The sequence below is a fragment of the Oncorhynchus mykiss genome, chromosome 18 (assembly GCF_057628025.1).
Source record: "Oncorhynchus mykiss isolate SJ-2025 chromosome 18, ASM5762802v1, whole genome shotgun sequence".
NCBI lineage: Eukaryota > Metazoa > Chordata > Actinopteri > Salmoniformes > Salmonidae > Oncorhynchus > Oncorhynchus mykiss.
In genome coordinates, this window is record NC_143039.1 from 52,193,649 (window position 1) to 52,216,785 (window position 23,137).

The 23,137-nt window shown below is 41.2% G+C and overlaps 1 protein-coding gene across 1 annotated transcript in view; it reads left to right on the plus strand.

The window, feature by feature from the left end:
• Positions 1-395: 395 nt before the first annotated feature.
• thbs3b (thrombospondin 3b) overlaps positions 396-23,137 on the plus strand; it is a 28,449-nt gene continuing 5,707 nt past the window's right edge. Inside the window, exons 1-12 of the mRNA XM_021572189.3 lie at positions 396-903; positions 13,116-13,322; positions 14,257-14,510; positions 18,486-18,588; positions 19,791-19,817; positions 19,944-20,026; positions 20,470-20,521; positions 21,269-21,417; positions 21,674-21,814; positions 22,047-22,121; positions 22,308-22,460; positions 22,938-23,048. Of these exons, the coding sequence (XP_021427864.3) occupies positions 819-903; positions 13,116-13,322; positions 14,257-14,510; positions 18,486-18,588; positions 19,791-19,817; positions 19,944-20,026; positions 20,470-20,521; positions 21,269-21,417; positions 21,674-21,814; positions 22,047-22,121; positions 22,308-22,460; positions 22,938-23,048 (1,440 nt within the window). The 5' untranslated portion in view covers positions 396-818. The remainder of the gene's footprint in view (positions 904-13,115; positions 13,323-14,256; positions 14,511-18,485; positions 18,589-19,790; positions 19,818-19,943; positions 20,027-20,469; positions 20,522-21,268; positions 21,418-21,673; positions 21,815-22,046; positions 22,122-22,307; positions 22,461-22,937; positions 23,049-23,137) is intronic.

Here is a 23,137-nt window from a genome sequence, read left to right on the forward strand (position 1 = left end):
GGAAGACGTTGGCAGGTCATACCAGATGTTGTCAAGGGTCAAATGTGGCTGTTAGCTCTGGTCTAGTAGGATTGTCAATTCAATCCTGTGGGAATCTTATTTTTATAAAATGGTGCTGTTGTGAAATGAATATCCCTTATTTATGAGAGCTTAACCCTTACAAAAAAAGATTGCAGTCAGAGTGCAGTATAACTGCAGTTATAATGCAGTATGTCCAAAATATCACTGCAGAGTCCACTGAAAGTTACTGCACTTTTACTGCAGTTTCAAAACATATTTTTTTGGTAGGGGAAGGAAACAAGTCTTATGCACACAAATTAAACAGACTCATTGCACCATAATAAAACATGCAGTGTGATTGCAGTCATGTACAAGTAAGCAGTCTTATAATTGTCAGTTTATCATTAGGCTATGCAAGCTGGAGACAGTGAGCGCACAGAGGCAGTAAAACTTGTATTTGATTGACAAGCATCGTTATATTGCCCTGTCCACTGTCTGTAATAGCTCGCAGCCCATCTCATGTTTCTCATTTGGGAGATGAGGAAAGTGTTCGGCGCAGCACACCCCAAGCTGCTCGGATCACGAGTGAGACCCGCTGACATCGTTCACCTTCACCCGAAGCATTCTTTTGCCTGGCTGGCGCGCGGAGTGCGACCGTGCGAGACAACATTTTTTGACAACCCATCCGCGCTGGTCAGCGTGCCGGTCGAGGAGTCTTCACACAGTTCCACTCGCGTTTCTTTACTTCGGTGGAGTCACAGTTGAAAAGTTAGATATTAGGTTATTTGGGGAACGTTCATAAACGTTGTGCCTTTACGATGGATATGGGGAGGCTTATGCAAAATGTTCTACTTGTGAGCGCGTCGCTTCTCTTGGGCTTCAGCAGGTCTTCAGAAATGCAAGGTAATTAACACATATTACGCATGCTTTGACAAAGTATTATTCTGATGTTAGTTTTCATTACAATGTTAGTGAAGCCCCTCTGCATCGTTCACTGACTGTGTGCCACAACTTCTGTAGAATAATTCAATAGTAAAAAAAGGTTCATGATTACTGCTGTAATTCCTATCAAATTCACTAGAATTTTGAATGAAAGCGGTGTTGAGGCATTCTAATTAGGCTACATTCAATTGACCAAATTATAGACTCGAGTGTCAAAAAACCCCAAATGGACACTTCTGTGCCGGACGCGAAATGTGCGCTTTTCTGAACTGCTTGCAATCGCTCATCACCTCGTTCAATATTTGGGGTCATGCAAATTGAAGGACCACACCACAAAAACGCCCCAGTTGCTTTTTGCGTCCTACATAATCTCTATCATTTTACATTGCAATGCCATGTGAATAATACAGTGCATTCGGAAAGTATTCAGACATCTTGACTTTTCCACATTTGGTTACCTCACAGCCTTTTTCTAAAATGAATAACATTTTTTTTTTTTTCCCTCATCAATCTACACACCGTTAAATCTAACAATTTAATCCATTTTAGAAGAATGCTGTAACGCAATGAAATGTGGGAAAAGTCAAGGGGTCTGAATACTTTATGATTGCACTGTAAATGACACATGTTAAGCATACATTTGCTTTATAAAAACAGCTATAGCCTATTATTTTTTTTAAACTTAATTTAGGATACAATGGCTGCTGTCTCTATACAAGACAAAATAGATGACCAGATGTCTGCTAATTGCTGTTAAGATAGCAATAAGATTCCACCAGTGAAACAATAAGCACTCATGGGTCCACCTCCCACTAGTAGGTGGTTGCTGAACCATATGGTGCAATGGAGCCAAACAATAGATGATGGGCATCATTTTTCACAAGGACCTGCCCACAATGATGATGCAGCGATCGAATGGATGTCCCCTCAAGATGTGTGTGTGTGTCTGTGTAAACGTCAACTATGACCCACTGAGAGTGAGGAGATAGTTGAGATATTCTAATTACACCTGTCCATCATACTGATTTCTAATGGGTACTGGCCCATACAAGTCATTTTAAAGAGAAGAACCAGCTCACAAATTCTTAACCCCTAGGGTCATTGCTGCTCTGCCTTTCCATTCACAAGGGCTGCTTTCAGTGGGACTGAACATTCAGAATCATGTAGCTATAAATGGTAGGTATAGACTACTCAATCTATATAGACTGGACTCACTCTTCACCTATACAATTGAGAATCTGTACTATACGGTGCATTTCTATCTGCAGTGCTCAGCATTCTGGTCTACTAATCAAGCCCACCCCACTCAGTAGCAGTTATTTAACAGTGTTCTTAAAGTTGGGGATAGGGGAATGAAGAGGGTGTCCAGAAGGATGGTATACATTACCAGTCAAAAGTCTGGACACACCTACTCATTCAAGGGTTTTTATTTCATTTTTTACAATGTTCTACATTGTAGAATAATAGTGAAGCCATCAAAACTATGAAATAACACATATGGAATCATGTAGTAACCAAAAAAGAGTTAAACAAATATTATATATATATTTTATATTTTGAGATTCTTCAAAGTAGCCACCCTTTGCCTTGATGACAGCTTTGCTCTGGAGTTCTTGGTCACCTCCCTGACCAAGGCCCTTCTCCCGATTGCTCAGTTTGGACAGGTGGCCAGCTCTAGGAAGAGTCTTGGTGGCTCAAAACTTCTTCCATTTAAGAATGATGGAGGCCACTGTGTTCTTGCAGAAATGTTTGGGTACCCTTCCCCAGATCTGTGCCTCGACACAATCCTGTCTCGGAGCTCTGCAGACAATTCCTTCGATCTCATGGCTTGGTTTTTGCTCTGACTTGCAATGTCAACTATGGGACCTTATATAGACAGGTGTGTGCCTTTCCAAGTCATGTCTATTGAATATAACACAGGTGGAATCCAATCAAGTTGTAGAAACATCTCAAAGATGATAAATGGAAACAGGGTGCACCTGAGCTCAATCACCTGATCTGAATACTTAATAAGGTATTACTGTTTTTTATTTTATATATTTGTAAAAATGTCTAAAAACCTGTTTTTGCTTTGTCATTATGGGGTATTGTGTAGATTGATGAGAAACATTTCATCCATTTTAGAATAAGGCTGTAACAACAAAATGTGAAAAAAGTGATCTGAATACTTTACAAATGCACTGTATATTATGTGAGCTAAACATAAAGATACAAAATATATCCAAGTATTTGGATATAGTTCTAATGCTACTGCCCCCACTACAACAACAAAATACTGAAACACGTGTATTTTTGTCCTTGTAACATTTAATTGAAATACTGTCGAATTCCATTCATTCATATGGAGGACTGCTTCTTCTGAGTGCCAATATGAACGATTGGTGGCTTCAAAGCCTCTCATTGGCCAATACATAGTACCAGTAATCCAGGGTTTATATACATACTTTTTTAGAACCCGGGTTTCCTACACACCACGACACTGTGTTAACCCGCTGAACTAAAGCCTAGGCATTAGGTTCATTACTAACTGGTGATTTGGTAAACCATGCAGAGATAAGTACTGTAACTGCCTGACACCTGAACGTTTTAGCTTAGTTGGCTATTCTTCTGGTGCACAGAAGAACTGGGTTTGTAAATTTACAGCAAGGATGCTGTAATATGTTTTACAGTAAGTAAAAATCATATTGTAAACTATATTACAGCATCACTGCTGTAAAGCAAAATTACAGTATTAAACTGGCAACTGTGGTGTCTGTATAATGCTGTAAATTTGCATCAGAATAGGTCATTATTGAAAATACAGGATTTGTAAGAAAAAATCTAATCTAAACAGATAAATGAAAAATAGGAAAACAAAAGGGAGACATTTTTACAAAAAAACTATAGCAAGAACTGCTTGCCTGCCTGTCTTTGAGAGAGAAATGAGAGAGAACGAGAGAGAAAGGGTCTGAGAGAGAAGGATGATAGAGAGGAGCGAGCAGGGCTAGACTGGAGCCAGAGAAGCACGCTACCGCAAGTCAAAACAGGATCCGGGATGGAGCAAGCAGATCATTTGTTGACCCAACCTTCATGGCAGGATTTTGTTGGGCAGGATTTCTGCGAGAATGAGAGATGCTCGAATAAAGTCTCGAATAAATCTCGGTGGCATGCAGATTATCACCTCAATCTTTGAAACTCTGTCCCTCCTTAGCTCTGACACGTCAACTAGGACAAACATGGAAATAGAAAGAATAGAAAGAAAGAAATTGCTATTACTATGACTAATACTACTACTATTACTATGATTATGACTATGACTACTACTACTACTACTACTACTACTACTATTACTATAACTAATGCTATGACTACTACTACTACTATTACTATGATTATGACTATGACTACTACTACTACTACTACTATTACTATAACTAATGCTATGACTACTATTACTATAACTAATGCTATGTCTACTACTACTACTATTACTATGATTATGACTATGACTACTACTACTACTACTACTACTATTACTATAACTAATGCTATGACTACTACTACTACTCGCTGGGTAAAAAGGCAGATGACAACAGACAAATAAAGTTTGTGTTCATCAGGTGTGTCTGTTTGTGTACTTACATGTTGGAGTTTTCCACTCAAACTCCTTCAGGTCTGTGAGAAAGCGTGTAACATGTAGGTCAATTGGCATTGGCTTCCTCTGAACGACCTTTCCGGTCTTGCGGCTCACTTCTGCTTTCGCTGTGCATTTGTTTCCTTCAGGGTTTATTCGAACCAGGAACCTGTACAACCCAACATAAAATATATTTAATCAGTTGAGGCATTGAAAAAATAACAATAAGAAATATAATTGAAATGTAACTAACAAATGCTAAATGTAGCTGTTGGATCAATAAATGTTCAATGCTTACCTCTGTATCAGCTCCAAAACTGCAGAGGTCGACTCCTGGTAAAGTGCTGAAGAGCACAGAGAGGGCAGCAGCAAAGTTAGACTCACTGTCCATAACACAGACCACTCTCCCCTCGATAGACACCATCCATTTTGAGGAACCCAATAGAGTGTTTCCTGAAATACACAAAAGTAAGGGTGTTAGTGTATACTTACTAGACATCTCTAGATAGCTACCACAATACTATATATTTCTGTTCCACCTTAAATCAAATAAATGTATTACCAAGCATGATCAGCCTTGGTGTGTCTGGCCAAGGAATTTGCGTCTCAACATCAACCCGAGTTGCAGTGACCTAAAATCACTAAGCATACATATACAAAATATTAAAATCATGCGCAATAGTACAGTATAAACACCATTAATCATATAAACTTTATAAGTCTAAAAACACTGTTTCTTACATCTGCCAAGAGAAGCAGAGATTTGTCCTTCTCTTTAAAGTGGGTCATCAGCAAAAGAATGGGAGCAGTGGCTGTTAGATCGCCACTGCCTTTGATGTAACCGCCGATTTCATTCAGCAGGCACTGGATCTCTCTTCTCAACCTGATCTTTTGGCTTTTAGAAAAGTTGACCATTCTCTTACCCTTGTTCAGGAGAGTTTGAGTCAGGCAACTGTCAATCACGATGCCAGTGAGGGTAGTGAAGTGGTCGCAGAGCAATAACTTGGTGAAAAGGAAAGGTCACTGTTCCTGGAGGTCACTGAGGCTTGGAGGAGGACAAGTGTCATATCCATTGTTACAGATCCTATCCATTCTTCATTTTCTTTAAAAAAAAAAAACAAAGAAAAAAAGTGTGTTAGGCTATGTGCTGCACTCCATACCAGCACAAGAGGACAAACAAACAATTTACAGAAACACTTGTATATTTGTGTACAATTATGTATTTTTGTCATTTCCGTCCCTTTTATTGCATATGCCTCGCTCCATCATAGCATAAACCATTTCTTTTGCTGGCAAACAAACACATTATTTACAGAACCTTTTTAACTGTGTGTGTCTGTGTTTACACTCTGAGAAAAAGGGTTCCGAAAGGGTTCTTTGGCTGTCCCCATAGGAGAACCCTGTTTGGTTCCAGGTAGAACCCTTTTGGGTTCCATGTAGAACCATCTGTGGAAAGGGTTCTACATGTAACCCAGAATAGTTCTACCTGGAACCAAAAGGGTTATACATATACCTGGAATCAAAAAGGTATCTTCAAAGGGTTATCCTATGGGGACAGCCAAATAACCATTTTAGGTTCTAGATAGCACCTTTTTTCATAACAATTACATAAATATGTTACATTTATCAATCAAGATCTCACCTCTTTGGTTGAAGGACTGAAGCAATTCCAGGCTCTATATTGGTGTCAAATGGTATTTTATGTCCTCCGGCTGAACATATTCAAGGTCGTTAATATTCTCCACGCCAACATTTGCCCTCAGATGCTCCAACAAAGATCTCACCATCTCGGTCTCCAACTCGGGCAATTGGTGTTGAATTGCATCTTGAAGACCCTCCATGCCTACACTGGTTTAAGGAGAACACACTGAGTGATGCAGGGAAACAACATAGAAACTTGACACTTCATAAACTGGTAGTGGGTAATAATTATTCAATCTATCTTTATTAACACACACATAATTAATCAGAGAATCTGGTATAAATTGAACCCCGAGATTGACCGGAGACACAGACTGATTCACCCCAACAATTAAAAGGACCTGTGATTCTGTGACCAGAATCAGTGAGATCTTTCCAAATGTGTATCCGTCATAATTTTCTTCCATGACAATTGCCCGCTGCATAAGTAAGATTGTAGTAACTGGTGGCTCTCAGACAAGTTTTCTGGCACACTCCTTGAAGTAGGAGAGCTTGCTCTCAAACCTCGGGGGCCCACAAACGAATGAGTCGCCCAAATTGCAGGATGAGGTCGGGGTAGTGTAACAAGTAGTGATGCAAGGGCACTCTACCCCACAAGCAAAACTGTCGTTCACGACATTTCTATGTTTTTTTTGCATGTGTAATGAAAAGGAAACAGAAATTGCAGGATTTATACCTGCAATACCCCCAATAAAGCTACTTCCAGCTACCAGTCAGCCTGCAATATAAAAATGACACTACCCCGCAGCCACCAAATTGCATGCACACACCAAAAGAGCTATCGAGCTATACATTAATATGCAATTTATGCCAACCACACAATCTAAAGAAAATAATTATAGACTACAAGGCTAAATCAAATATCAGTCTGTGCCTGATGTTTCAGATATCATTCATTTAACGTTGCCTAATTAATGGTTGATAAGGATCACTTCTGAAAGATTAGCAAAAGCACAAGGAAAATTCAACTCACGTGGAAAAAATGCTACGACCATCGCCCTGAATAATGCTAGCAAGCTAACCACACAACCTGAAGAAAATAATAGATAACTTTAATATCCTGCAGGGTAAAATATCAGTCTGTGCCTGTTGTTGCTGAATTTATTAATTTAATGGACAAAAGCATAGGGGGAATATTACACTACACTTTTGCTAAATCACACGCACCCCGAGACTGAATAGAGCTAACGTTAACCAGAGATATTTAGAGAAAGGTGTCTAATAGAGTTCGACCATCTCCTAGCTATAGCTAACGTTAGCAAGCACCATTCCCCTTTCATCTGAGAGTTTCATTCCTCTCATTGCAACTACAGAATCACCCAAAAAGTATACATCCCAAGGCAAAATGTCAATCTGTGCCTGCTGACAAACTAAATGTGTATTCGACATAGCTAAACTCTCGCTCCCTCCCTAGACGAACTGTATTTTTGTCTGGTGAAGCCGACGACAACTTTCCCACTAATACCATAGCGTTAGCACCCTGTCACCCATGTCATGCACCCACCGGTTAAGTATCCTATCCAAAGAAACACACATATGGATTTCTGCACGTTGTTAATACTAAAATGAGTTGCTCTATAGCTACAATATCACTGATTATTTTACCAGCAAGGAAGATCAACGCAACAGAACGACATGTCATCTTGGCTATACTGTTAGCGAACACAATCCAAACAAGCTAACGTTAGCTAGCTAGTTAGTAGATTAGTTAAGAAAACCTGCAGTAGGTACAGTGCCTTGCGAAAGTATTCGGCCCCCTTGAACTTTGCGACCTTTTGCCACATTTCAGGCTTCAAACATAAATATATAAAACTGTATTTTTTTGGTGAAGAATCAACAACAAGTGGGACACAATCATGAAGTGGAACGACATTTATTGGATATTTCAAACTTTTTTAACAAATCAAAAACTGAAAAATTGGGCGTGCAAAATTATTCAGCCCCCTTAAGTTAATACTTTGTAGCGCCACCTTTTGCTGCGATTACAGCTGTAAATCGCTTGGGGTATGTCTCTATCAGTTTTGCACATCGAGAGACTGACATTTTTTCCCATTCCTCCTTGCAAAACAGCTCGAGCTCAGTGAGGTTGGATGGAGAGCATTTGTGAACAGCAGTTTTCAGTTCTTTCCACAGATTCTCGATTGGATTCAGGTCTGGACTTTGACTTGGCCATTCTAACACCTGGATATGTTTATTTTTGAACCATTCCATTGTAGATTTTGCTTTATGTTTTGGATCATTGTCTTGTTGGAAGACAAATCTCCGTCCCAGTCTCAGGTCTTTTGCAGACTCCATCAGGTTTTCTTCCAGAATGGTCCTGTATTTGGCTACATCCATCTTCCCATCAATTTTAACCATCTTCCCTGTCCCTGCTGAAGAAAAGCAGGCCCAAACCATGATGCTGCCACCACCATGTTTGACAGTGGGGATGGTGTGTTCAGCTGTGTTGCTTTTACGCCAAACATAACGTTTTGCATTGTTGCCAAAAAGTTCAATTTTGGTTTCATCTGACCAGAGCACCTTCTTCCACATGTTTGGTGTGTCTCCCAGGTGGCTTGTGGCAAACTTTAAACAACACTTTTTCTGGATATCTTTAAGAAATGGCTTTCTTGCCACTCTTCCATAAAGGCCAGATTTGTGCAATATACGACTGATTGTTGTCCTATGGACAGAGTCTCCCACCTCAGCTGTAGATCTCTGCAGTTCATCCAGAGTGATCATGGGCCTCTTGGCTGCATCTCTGATCAGTCTTCTCCTTGTATGAGCTGAAAGTTTAGAGGGACGGCCAGGTCTTGGTAGATTTGCAGTGGTCTGATACTCCTTTCATTTCAATATTATCGCTTGCACAGTGCTCCTTTGGATGTTTAAAGCTTGGGAAATCTTTTTGTATCCAAATCCGGCTTTAAACTTCTTCACAACAGTATCTCGGACCTGCCTGGTGTGTTCCTTGTTCTTCATGATGCTCTCTGCGCTTTTAACGGACCTCTGAGACTATCACTGTGCAGGTGCATTTATACGGAGACTTGATTACACACAGGTGGATTGTACTTATCATCATTAGTCATTTAGGTCAACATTGGATCATTCAGAGATCCTCACTGAACTTCTGGAGAGAGTTTGCTGCACTGAAAGTAAAGGGGCTGAATAATTTTGCACGCCCAATTTTTCAGTTTTTGATTTGTTAAAAAAGTTTGAAATATCCAATAAATGTCGTTCCACTTCATGATTGTGTCCCACTTGTTGTTGATTCTTCACAAAAAAATACAGTTTTATATCTTTATGTTTGAAGCCTGAAATGTGGCAAAAGGTTGCAAAGTTCAAGGGGGCCGAATACTTTCGCAAGGCACTGTATATAGAAGTATATAGTATATGGAATTAGTACATACAGTTGAAGTTGGAAGTTTACATACACCTTAGCCAAATACATTTAAACTCAGTTTTTCACAATTCCTGACATTTAATCCTGGCAAAAATTCTCTGTTTTAGGTCAGTTAGGATCACCACTTTATTTTAAGAACGTGAATTGTCAGAATAATAGTAGAGACAATGATTTAATTCAGCTTTTATTTCTTTCATCACATTTCCAGTGGGTCAGAAGTTTACATACACCCAATTAGTATTTGGTAGCATTGCCTTTAAATTGTTTATCTTGGGTCGAACATCTCGGGTAGCCTTCCACAAGTTTCCCGCAATAAATTGGTGAATTTTGGCCCATTCCTCCTGACAGAACTGGTGTAACTGAGTCAGGTTTGTAGGCATCCTTGCTTGCACAAGCTTTTTCAGTTCTGCCCACACATTTTCTATAGGATTGAGGTCAAGACTTTTGCCACAACTTTGGAAGTATGCTTGGGGTCATTGTCCATTTGAAAGACCCATTTGCGACCAAGCTTTAACTTCCTGACTGATGTCTTGAGATGTTGCTTCAATATATCCACATAATTTTCCTCCCTCATGAAGCCATCTATTTTGTGAAGTGCACCAGTCCCTCCTGCAGCAAAGCACCCCCATAACATGATGCTCACGGTTGGGAGGGTGTTCTTCGGCTTGCAAGCCTCCCCCTATTTCCTCCAAACATAACGATGGTCATTATGGCCAAACAGTTATATTTTTATTTAATCAGACCAGAGGAAATTTCTCCAAAAAATACGACCTTTGTCCCCATGTGCAGTTGCAAACCATAGTCTGGATTTTTAATGGCGGTTTTGGAGCAGGGGCTTCTTCCTTGCTGACGATATAGGACACTGGATATAGATACTTTTGTACCTGTTTCCTCCAGCATCTTCACAGGGTCCTTTGCTGTTGTTCTGGGATTGATTTGCACATTTCGCACCAAAGTACGTTCATCTTTAGGAGACAGAACGCGTCTCCTTCCTGAGCGGTATGACGGCTGCATGGTCCCGTGGTGTATAAACTTGCGTACTATTGTTTGTACAGATGAATGTGGCACCTTCAGGCGTTTGGAAGTTGCTACCAAGGATTAACCAGACTTGTGGAGGTCTACAATTTTTTTTCTGAGGTTTTGGCTGATTAAAAAAAAAAAATCCCATGATGTCAAGCAAAGAGGCGCTGAGTTTGAAGGTAGGACTTGAAATACATCCACAGGTACACCTCCGATTGACTAAAAAGATGTCAAATAGCCTATCAGAAGCTTCTAAAGCCATGTCATCATTTTCTGGGATTTTCCACACTGTTTAAAGGCACAGTCAACTTAGTGTATGTAAACTTCTGCCCCACTGGAATTGTGATACAGTGAATTATAAGTGAAATAATCTGTCTGTAAACAATTGTTGGAAAAATTACTTGTGTCATGCAGAAAGTAGATGTCCTAACCGACTTGCCAAAACTATAGTTTGTTGACAAGAAATTTGTGGAGTTGTTGAAAAACGAGTTTTAAGACTCCAACCTAAGTGTATGTAAACGTCCGACTTCAACCGTTTGGCGCGGAGCATCACATTAGTGGAAATCAATTCTGTTCTCAGGGCAGGCCTGGTTGTAGATAGGTTCGAGTCATGTTGGGGACATTGTTAGCGTTTTTAGCTTTCCCTAACTTTAGCCTAATTATCGTAACCCGCTAACTTCTGCTAGTCAATACCGGCAGACCTGCCCTGAGAATTACGAGATACAGCTCTCGTTCTCGCTCACACACACACACACACCACAGACCGTTTGGCACTGCCAACTACAGTAGAGTTCGGGTACTACTGTAAAGAAAAACATTAAGTTAGAGTAATTTTTACAGGAGGCTTACAATTACAGTTAATAACAGTATTTTTCAGCATTTTACCCATAATGCAGTGCAAACTACAGCATTAATTCTGTAAAACACATCTAAGGTATTTTACTGTGCATTCTACAGTGTTTTACTGTTGAAATTACCTAAAAGTCTTACAGTGTGGACCTGTACTATAAGGGCGGAAGGTATGCAGAGAACGGCACCCACAAGGGGAGAATTGGTGTTTAGAGGCACCCCTGATGTCTATGGCTTTAGTGTCATGCAGACTGCTGAATTTGCAGCCACTAGGGAGGCAAGAGAATGATTAGAAAGAGGCTGGTATGTCTGTCAGATTATTCTGCCATCTCTCTCATCTCTCTCTCTCTCTCTCTCTCACTCACTCACTCACTCACTCACTCACTCACTCACTCACTCACTCACTCACTCACTCACTCACTCACTCACTCACTCACTCACTCACTCACTCACTCACTCACACACACACACACACCTGGACGAGAGAACAGGCAAAACACTCATAGGGGAAAGTATCTCATTTATCTAGGCCTTGTACATGCAGCACTTGTTACTTTACAAGTGAGAACTTATACATTTCAGTTTTTGTTTGCTGCACACATTTGCAACTCATGAAGCTACAAGCATTTTCAGACTTTCCCTGTCATCTGCACTCCAGTTTGTTTCTCCCTACAGTATTTCTAACCTCTCAAAGTGTTTCCACTGCGTTCAGACACCTAGAGAAAAAAGCAAAGGAACGTACTGTATATTGCAGCCCCACATCAGGCATGATTGCTAAACCCTGGTCATTAACCTATGTTTACAAGACCAATACATTTCACCCTAAATGGAGAGACATCTCATAAAGAAAAGATTCCAGCAGCACCCAGTTCACCGACAGACATAAATTCTGCCACCAACAGTGACAGCAAAGGCTGGCATTTTCTGTGAGATGTGTTAATTTTGCGGCAGGGGCAACAGACCAGAACGATGAAGACAAGAGGCATTGAGTTTGTGTTCTGGCTTATACTTTCTCAATAAACCTTCCAAAGTGGCATTAAACTCAAAAGGATGAATCCCCCACGGTCAATAAATGAATCCTTTCTCTTCTTCTCTCACTGCATCTCTCTGACTCTCTCCCATATCCATTTTTTTTGCGTCGCCTGTTTTCGCCTTCTTTCTCTTGTGTATGCCTATTTTCTCTCTATTGCAATATCCCTATTGTTCTACCCTTTGCATCTCTATCCATCCCTCCTTTTTTTCACACCCTACACATGTGCCCACTTAATTTACTGCCGTGGGCTAAATCAGGGTCACACAGTGATTCTTGGTAGTCTGAAACAAATCTACTTTGAAACAAAAGTATACACCTCACAAACATGGTTACAGGCTTTAGAAAAAGAAGACACCTGTACCATGTCAGATATAGAGTTGAGTATTCAATTTTGAGTTTGCATCCCAATATTATACTTTATATACATCACAGAAGACTGAAATTTAACAAAAACGTTTGATATAGAAACACTGGATTTTCGGTGGCTTTTCCACCCATGAGGCCATGGTCATTTGACTGCAGAAAAGGGGTCGATGGATGCATTTCCAAAGTATTCAAACTGGACCACCATCTTTCAGTGATTGACATGCTGGAGCTGCACGACGCCAAGCAGAGTGCGTCCGCGGTGGGGAAGATGTCGGGGGCTCTGGGCTTCGTGTCGGACTTGTACCTGGTGTCCACTCTGCGACTGCCGCCCAAACTGGGAGGAGTGCTGCTGGGCGTCTACAACAAAGACGACAACAGGAAGTACCTGGAGGTGGCCCTCATGGGCAAGGTCAACAAAGGTAGGGTATTGTCAGTAGAGGGGATAGGGAGGGAAGTGTGATAGATATTTTGGTGTAGCCTAAATTGATTTTCTTCAAGGCCTATACCTAAGACACAGTCACCCAATCCCAATAGTGGGATTCCCCAATCGACCCCTAGCCATATCCCATTGACACTTGGAGATCTGAGAGGGTTGTATAGTTGCAAAACAATGACCAATATGCAGGTTGTTGTTTTTTCATATGGTGCTCGTGTTCTACAAACTGTTCTATGTAGGCTAGCTTCAATGATGCTCGGGGTTGCCCGATCTTTAAATTCTGGGTCCATACATGTTAAGAGAAGGGATTAAGATATTTTAGAACGAGGAGTGGAACTGGAACATGGAGGTCCACCCTCTTTCTTTGCAATTTACGGGCAAGTTCATCTCAGTTACCTAGAAGTCAAATTATCTCTCGAAAGTTTGTAACAAAAATGGGGGGGGGATTCCATTAACAATAGTTAACAATTGTGATTGCCTTTGTAGAAAGCGAAGTCTCCTCCCCCTTTCAAACAGAAACTCTCTGCCAAACCCCTCCCTTCTGCTAATTTCAACCGTGTTAATCTTGAGCAAAAATCACTTTTTTTGTTTTCATTCATTTTTACGGTGCAGCCAATTTTGACTTTGTGGCTATGGAACAACGAAAACCCAAAACTAGGACCTACTGTCCAATAGATATTAGGAGAAAGTCTATGTGCCAAATGTCCCCTCCACTTCTAAAATTCGAAAGATGCTAACACCTGCGAAATCGTGATTTGTCCAAATAACCAGTGACGAAAAATCTGAACACAGGAACTACTGCTGCTCTTTATCCCTCACATTCCATTACTTCCAGACAAATTATATGGTACCAGTTATAATTCCGTGGATCTGTTGACAAGAGATTACCTGATTTTTTTATCCTTTATATTTCTCAGTTCTGGTGCGCTATGTACGTGAGGACGGTAAACTCCACACAGTGAACCTCCAGAACCCCGGCCTCTCAGACGGACGCACCCAGTCACTCATCCTCCACGTGGGTGGGCTCCGACGAAACCACCTCCACATGGAACTCTATGTTAACTGCCGATTGGCAGACTCAGCACAGGTCCTGCCGTCATTTGTCCAGCTCCCATCAGAGGCGGAGTCTGTGGAGATACGAAATGGGCAGAAGGCCTATGCCAGGCTACAGGTGATAAAATACAACCTTTTTTTTTTTTCCTAAATTCCCAGCAGTCCTAGACTGAAGTTAAAGGTAGACTCAGAAATAAGAAATTATCATACACGGTGCGGTATCCTGCTTACAGAAAGCAACATCAACAACATTTTAATCTGCCCTATGTTTTCCACTATTGGCTCGTCCCAATGTGGGCATGCCTCAATGTGGGCATGCCTGCAATAATTGGGAAGAGCCAATAGTTTTTGTGAAGCAGAAAGCGGCATGGCTGCAAATTGTCATATTGCTTAGTCTACCTCTATTTCTTCAGAGCACGTTTCAGTGAATGCTCTCAGACTCAGAATGTCTCTAATCGTACTTCCTAACTTAACCATTTTTACTACACTACTTTAAGACTAAAGCAAATGTAATTAGGTCATTCATTTGGCTATACCGTACATGAAAGACAAACCCAGCCTGCCCACAATGATAGACAAATTCTTCATTTTACGAGTGTTGCTCATTTATGGTTGTTTTACATGACTAATCTTCTATCCACAGCTGACATCTATGCCACTTGAGCAAATTGCATAGTTTTGCATGGCTAATATGATGTTATAGACATTAGCTTTCATAGGCAACTTCAAGTTTTGTGAGCAGTTAAATGTCTACTTTCCTATGAGCACCTTTTCATCCATTACATGGAACAGAGCTGAGCTGCACATCCTATCTACCAGCTACATGTCTATGGCTCATGCCGAAGCATAAATGGAGAACTAGTTAGCTGTAACCATGTGGTGCTGTCAGCATGTATGACTATCTGTCTGATAGGTGCCACACTCTCTGTGGACAAAGAGAGGGCTGTGTCGGGATGGATGAAAGAGAGAGAAAGGGAGGGAGGAAGGAAAGATCTAAAAGGAGAGGGTACACTGCAGCTATTGTTCCTAGCTTGTGTCTCTTATCTTGAATGGGCCGCTCAGCTGATATGCATGCAGGTGTACACGGCTTCTGACCAGGATCATGTTCACTAGCCATAAAACAGAAGGAATGGTCGGAAGGGGAGTAAAACAGGGGAGGTACTATCAGAACTTGTCCAATAAGAAACAGTTGTTTTCCGTCTCACAACGTTTTGATAATTTTTTTGCCACAGTGTGCCCCAATGAACACAACCCAGAGCATGTGCCTCAATATGTCTAAGTAAGACCTGGAGTCATTGCTCCCTCTAATTGTTTTCGGACACTGAGCAAATTACAGGTCTGCTGAACTTCCTGCATGTGTTTACTGTGAACACTGAGGCTGTACCATCTTTAAGTTACAATTTTAAAAGTGGCCAGGTAGGCTACAATGTCTATTTGATCATAATGTAGACCTACTGTACCGGAGTGGCCTACCATAAGCAATTTTGGGGAGAAAATGCATCCCGTAACATTTTAACATGGAAATAGCTGTTCATTCAGCCTACAGTAGCAGCCAATGTGTGGTGTTCAATGTAGGCCTACATTCCAGGAGACCTTTCAAAGAAACATTAATCTGTTTATCCACTTGTCCTTCAGACAAGGAGGTGACTGAAAATGTTGTTATATTGTGTTTGATGCAAAAAAACACTTTACAAAATGAAATGCATTATTATTATTAAAGAGAATCAGACACAAATGTATTCTACCCTCTGCCTATTGGCTACTTATTTGATTATTCAAGCCTGTCTCAAAATACAACAATGCCGCTTTAAGACATAAAAAAGCTCTTTACCTGACTCGTTTTTCAAAGATGGCTAGAAATGTACACATTTTGTGCTCTTGTAGGAAGTATTCACTCTCCCATTTCTGACAAGACATTTGCTATAACTGGGCTAAATAACACACTAACTAGCAAAGAAGATAAACAAATGTACACACGTGGATACAGCTCTAGACTTGATCTCAAAACAAGCGCATGTACTCCCGACCGTGATTGTCATGTTGCATTGAAAGTGGCTAATGTGACGTTGATTCGATCACAATTCCCACAGTAGATGGAAATGTTGATAGTGTTAACTAACGGGGGAAAACTGTAAAAAGTGAAGTTCAATCTTGTGCTTCTCTGAACGGGCTGGTATTTCTTTGAGGCAGTATATGCCATTTAGCAGACACTTTTAGTCCTGGAGGAGCTGCAGTCGGGGGATCTGTAGAGAACATTGCCTGGGTTGGTTGCATAATCATAGTCTTAGGCCTAGACATTGATTTAAAGTGGTAGTTTACTCCAAATACAAATTAGCATGAATTTCCACTTACCATGCCCCTTTGTGTGTGTATGAGAGTTCAATAAGACTGCGCACACAATTTAAAGCTGCAATATGTAACTTTCTTGACAACCCAACCAAATTCACATTAACATGTGAGTTATATATCTGTCATTCTCATTGAAAGGAAGTCTAAGAAGTGGTCGATCTGTTCTATTTGTGCTATATAGATGCTATATATCCCGTACTTAAGTTTATTTTTTGCATCAAACCAAATATTTTTTATAACTAGCCCAAGGAAGACCAAGGCCTGTAGTTTCCAATGGACCCAAATGAATCATAGTGGGCAGAACAAGCAAATAGGTGGGTAGAGCTAAGGACGAGCTAGTGATATCCTATTGGCGCATTCTATCATTTATTTGCATATTTCCGTTAGGGAAGGCCTACTCTGTGAAGTACGCACACAGATAGAACACTGAGACAGATATTTCATTGGGTGTGTAAATGTGAAGCATCCGCTTGCCGTTTTTACTCACTACCAATGAGGTGATGAGAGGAAGCCCAGTGGCCGGCTGTTGTGCCGAAAATCTCCCCCCTGCCAGAATCCCCCCCCTTCGCGTTCTTCATGCTGCGACTTGCTTGCTAGTTAAGATTTCTGCTCTTCATTCCTTTGTCAGTTTAGCCTACATTTCACTGATTTTAGTAACAGAAAGCATTTTTGTCTTCGGTTTTCAGGTTTGGCTATTTGTTTCAAGTGTAGCTTGTATGGCACCCTGGGTGAACCCCCCCTTCAGTGGGGGGGCGGCGGATGCCGCCATGGGCAGCTGCCCATGTCACCCGTACCTAAATCCGTTACTGATTTTTGTATTAGTCTATAAATAAATCTCTTTGCCAAAATTCGTCATCTCTCCCATTTCTCATTCGACTAGTATTTTTGAAAGTGTAAGGATAATAATTCAGCCGTAGTTGTTCTGAAATGTTTATTGCTTGCCAACATTTTACTTCTGTCAGGGGGGAGATTTTCGGCACAACACCGGCACGGTGAGAAGATGAAGCGAGATGGATTTTGGCCGACTTTCTGCAAATTTTCTCATCAATGAAACATTTGATCCATACTGAATATTCAATTTTCTGTTTCCAAAACTAGAATCTGAAACAGAGTGGACTGCGTTATGTAGACTTTACCCTTTGCCAAAGTAAAACGTTTTGCATTGTTTAGGAGGAGTTCAAGGGCGAATTGAGTTATTGCACACGCGCACCAAAGATTTTGATAACTAACCCAAGACAGACCAGAGACTGTCGTTTCCAATGGGAGCAAATGAATCATGTGCCGGTTTGCATGTGCAACTAATCATGTTGGGCAGAACAATATGCCACTGCCAGTCATTGGGCTTCCTCTCATCACCATATTTGGTAGTGAGCGGAAACTCCAACCTGATGCTTCACATTTATACATAATGTGAAATCAGGATGGAGCGAATAGGTGGAATGGTATCAAATACATCAAACACTGTTCCAGCCCTTTATTATGAGCCGTCCTCCCGTCAGCAGCCTCCACTGGGAGAAATATCTGGCTCATTGTTCTATCTGTGTTCAAACAGCTTAAAATACAATATTTCTGGTTATGGAAAATGTATTTCACAGTGGTTTAGATGGTACAACTATACTTACACTATACCTGCTTGTTTTGTCACATAAACTGAAATAAGGCAAACTAATAGAATTTTAGCAACCATTAAATGAGTTTTCCATAGTGCATCTTTAACTGCACCGTGTGCATGTGTGTGTTTCAGGGCTCAGTGGACTCTCTGAAAATGGCTCTGGGTGGCTCCATAGCCAAAGCAGGAATCTTGACCGATTGTCCATTTCAGGGTGATACATATTTTCAAAATTCAGGTACAATCTTTGTATTAATATACCTTTATTTTGCCTAGTTAAGTCAGTTAAGAACAAATTATTATTTTCAATGACACCCTAGGAACAGTGGGTTAGCTGCCTTGTTCAGGGGCAGAACAAAATGTTTCACCTTGTAAGCTGAGGGATTTGATCTTCTAACCTTTTGATTACTAGTCCAACTCTCGAACCACTAGGCTACCTGCCACTCTATGTGTTTATGGTATACAACCATAAACACATGCAAATGATCCTCATACTCATTTATTATAATGTATATAATGCCACTGTATATGGACTTTTTGTTTTCTTTCGTTCTACTGTATTATTGACTGTATGTTTTGTTTATTCCATGTGTAACTCTGTGTTGTTGTATGTGTCGAATTGCTGCACTTTATCTTGGCCAGGTCGCAGTTGCAAATGAGAACTTGTTCTCAACTAGCTTACCTGGTTAAATAAAGGTGAAATAAATAAAAAATAACGTTGTGTTCACTTCAGCCTCGGAAACACAGACCTAGGAGCAACAGCACTAGGTCTGGGATTAATGACGGATTGTCATGGTAACTTCGAAAAGGGGTAAAAAATGTTCCGGGGAAGGTCCTCTTCAGACAGACAACTCTCCAAACAAATCCCAAGGAAGACGTTTGCAGGAAAAACCTTTGTAGTGGTTTTAGTGAAGTTAGTTGTTTCAAAATTATCTCCGTGATCTCTATCTTGCTAGCTACTGTACTACTTTGTGTCCAGGGGATGTTCAAGCTAGGGCAACAGGTGCATAAGGCAGTGATGTAGGAAGCCAGAAGTCCCAACTCCGCCCTTTCCTCTCTGCCAAATTGACATGTATTACTTACAGATGTGTAAGCTGGAACATTGGTACATTTTGGGAGGCAACCCGTCTATATAGAGAGACTGTTACCTGTTACCGTACGGTGGGACTCATTGGATTAATAGAAGCTGATCTCGGCACTTTATTCTTATCACTTTAATCCCCTCTAGTGGTGAGACAACATAAATAACATAGAAATGTCATACTGGTTGTTCTTTTTTAATCTCATTACAAGTTGGTCTATTTTCAGCATGACCATTTGAATGCCAGGGGTGTTTACAGGTAGTAGTTCATGTATGTGAGAGGCATTGTTAGGAATAGCATATCAAGATAACTAGACTGTGTTGTGTTGTGATTAAAGTGGACCTTTCTGTCTCCATAGCTGGTGCCGATGTCAATGCCATTCTGGGTGAGTATCAATCAGAAAAATTCTGGTTTATCAACCTTCCCCTACCCAAATGCTAACTAACAGTTATCATTTACTTTAAATGTTTCCCTGTGCTTATGTTCTAATGGTTGGACATCTCTGTGTCAGGTGACCATACCAAGGCTTTGATTGGCCAGCTGATCATCTTCAACCAGATCCTGGGTGAACTCCGAGAGGACATCAGGGAACAGGTAAGAGAGCGAGGGGGGGGGGGGGGGGGGGGGGGGGCACAGGAGGAAGTGACAGTGATTCACGTATTGTCTTATCATCAGGTGAATGATAATGGCAAGGGAAAGTAATCAACATTTTAAAATGAATAGATTTGCTAGATAGTTTATCAAAGCCTAAGTCAGATACCCCATTGAGTGTATTAGGAGTTGAGAAATAAAGTTTAAATTATTAGAAAGAAGATACTGCATTATCCCCTTTTCTACTATAGGTATGTCATAAAGAAAAGATTTGCTTTATTCATTAAATAAACGTGACATTTTCCACTGAAAAATAAATAAATAAAAAAGAAGACCTTCCAGTGGACAAATACCCTTGTTCTCGAGAGTAACTACAGTATACGTACAAATACAGTTTAAAAAATGAGACATTTCTGGTGACTGATGTATGTTTGTGATCTTCACAGGTGAAGGAGATGTCTCTGATTAGGAACACCATTCTGGAGTGCCAAGCGTGTGGTGAGTGCTTGAAGAGCAGCACTATACTAAGGCTGGGACTTAGTGTATGAAACAGAGGGGATAAAGTAAAGAAAAGGTCAACAAAAATAGACGAGAAGCATAGGAAATCAACAGAGAGATATATTGAAATCTATTAAATACTTTAGCTGTGTTTGATTGGTCTTGCCTGGCACAATGCAACCAATGGAAAAGTCCCTTAAAAAGGCAATTCACTGCCTTGGGTTCGCGCCCAGGCTCTGTCGTAAAAAAAATTCACTGTACAATTCACTGTAAAAAAGGAGAGCTCCCCGCCACTGTTTCGGTAATAAGCTGAGCGATGGGGCTGGAGAAATGTAACCACTCTCAAATTCATAGACAGAGCTATGGATGGAAGGACTGACCATCCATGATGTCAAAATTATAGTTTTAACTATATCTTGAGGCTACAGTTTTTGTTTACATTTACTTTGTTTACACCATGCACCTGGACACCTTGGTTAGCATACACTGCGCTCAGCCCGCCACAGGAGTCGCTGGTGTAACACAAGCTTATTGGTTCTGATGGGATACGACAGTTGAACTAAGCTTACGAGGCATTTATAAGGGCTGTTCTTCAAGAATCAATGGGTACATAATCATTCATTTATACGTAAAAAAAAAATGCAAACCCTGCCCGTATGCACTCTGTGCAGGCTCGAAGGCATGCTGAAAAATGTCTAATCCTATTTTGAACGCTGGTCTGGTATGTTCTATGTCTTTGTTAACCAGGCTTCCACGAGCCTCACTCTCGCTGCGAGCCCAACCTCTGCTATAAGGGTGTTCCCTGTACAGAGACCCGGGAGTACCCAGGCTATCGTTGTGGTGCCTGCCCAGAAGGCATGACGGGGAATGGCACCCACTGCCAGGACATTGACGAGGTATTCTAAGGGTTCTATTTCTTGAGCACCAAAAAATGATAGCATGATATTTCCTTAACATTCTTGGGTTAAAAGCTTTGTAGCTAAGGTGGCACACGATTTCTCTCGACAACCCAGCTGCAAGAGAATAACAATTAGAAAATTGATGTTTGGCGGCCAGCCTTCATTAAGTGAAGCACTTTGCAGTGCGAAAATAACTCGAATACAATGACATTTGTATTGTTACGTTCTGTTTCTCTCTGTCTCTATGTCTAAGTGTGTCGTAGCCCGGCCCTGTTTCTCGCCCGAGGGGTGCGTAAACACGGCCAAGGGCTTCACCTGTGAACCCTGTCCCGTCGGCTTCTCAGGATCTCTCCTCAGTGGGGTTGGGGTGGAGTTTGCCAAGAGCCACAAGCAGGTCTGACCAACATAAGACCCCCTGCTTCTCACACACACCCACATACAAACATAAACATTGTGCGCCTACACACACACACACACACATACACACGGGAGCCTTGCACATGCATGCCATGCACACACACCATCACTATTGACACCTCTTCTCACCCACTGTATGGATGTGCACCGTGCCAAAGTGATTGCCTTTATGGCCATGATGTATTGTCCTTAAATTGTTGTCTCTGTAGGAGTGCACAGATGTGGATGAGTGTGCTGACCTCTCCAACACCTGCGTCCCCAACTCTGTCTGCATCAACACAGAGGTCAGTAGAGGAAAGGGAGTCAGAGGTTTCTAAAGTAAAGATTTACCACTTAAAGAAATACACAATTTTCTCTCCCCCTGCCTCTCTCTCCCCTTCTGTCTCCCCCAACTCCCTCCTTCATCTCTCCCTCTCACCCTTCCTCTCTCTCCCTCCCCCCTTTACCCTCCTGTCCCTCTCCCCCCTCAGGGCTCGTTCAGGTGTGGTCTGTGTAAGGAGAGCTTTGTGGGCAACCAGACGGTGGGCTGTTTCCTGCGGAGGTCCTGTGCCACGCTGGGCTTCAACCCCTGTGACGTCAACGGCCACTGTGTCATAAAGGGTGCTGCCGAGGTCTCCTGCAAGGTAAGACACATATAGCACATCTCAATAGGCAAAAAAAAAAGGAAGTTGTTGAAGCGATAGTTCACCCAAATGACAAAAGGACACATTGGTTTCCTTACCCTGTAATCAGTGTATGGATAGTGTATGCTTTGGTCTAGTTCCCTAGCACTGTTTCCACATGCTAATGTTTTAGTACCAGGGAAACTAAACCAAAGCATGGATTGCTGTCATACCTTGTCCATACACTGTTTAAAGAGTAAGGAAACCAAAATACATTTTTTTATTTGGGTGAACTATCTCTTCAATATCTTTTTAGCAACTAGACAAATCACCAAAATATGACATATTTCCCTAAATGTATTGTCATGGAAAAGACGTCTTTATCTGGTTGTAACAGAAACCAGTTGGTTGTAATCTGGCTATACAGTATCACATCATTAAGAAATCATGTTCCAATTGTTTACTACTTAGTATATTCTCTCTGAATATCTCTTCCAGTGTAATGTGGGCTGGGCAGGAAATGGGTATACGTGTGGTCCAGACACAGACAGCGACGGCTACCCCGACCAGCCTCTCCCCTGCATAGACAATGACTATCACTGTCGAGCTGTAAGCCTGTTCCAAACACACACACACACACACACACACACACACACACACACACAAAATGTCTTACTTGCCCTAAAAATGATGTGTTG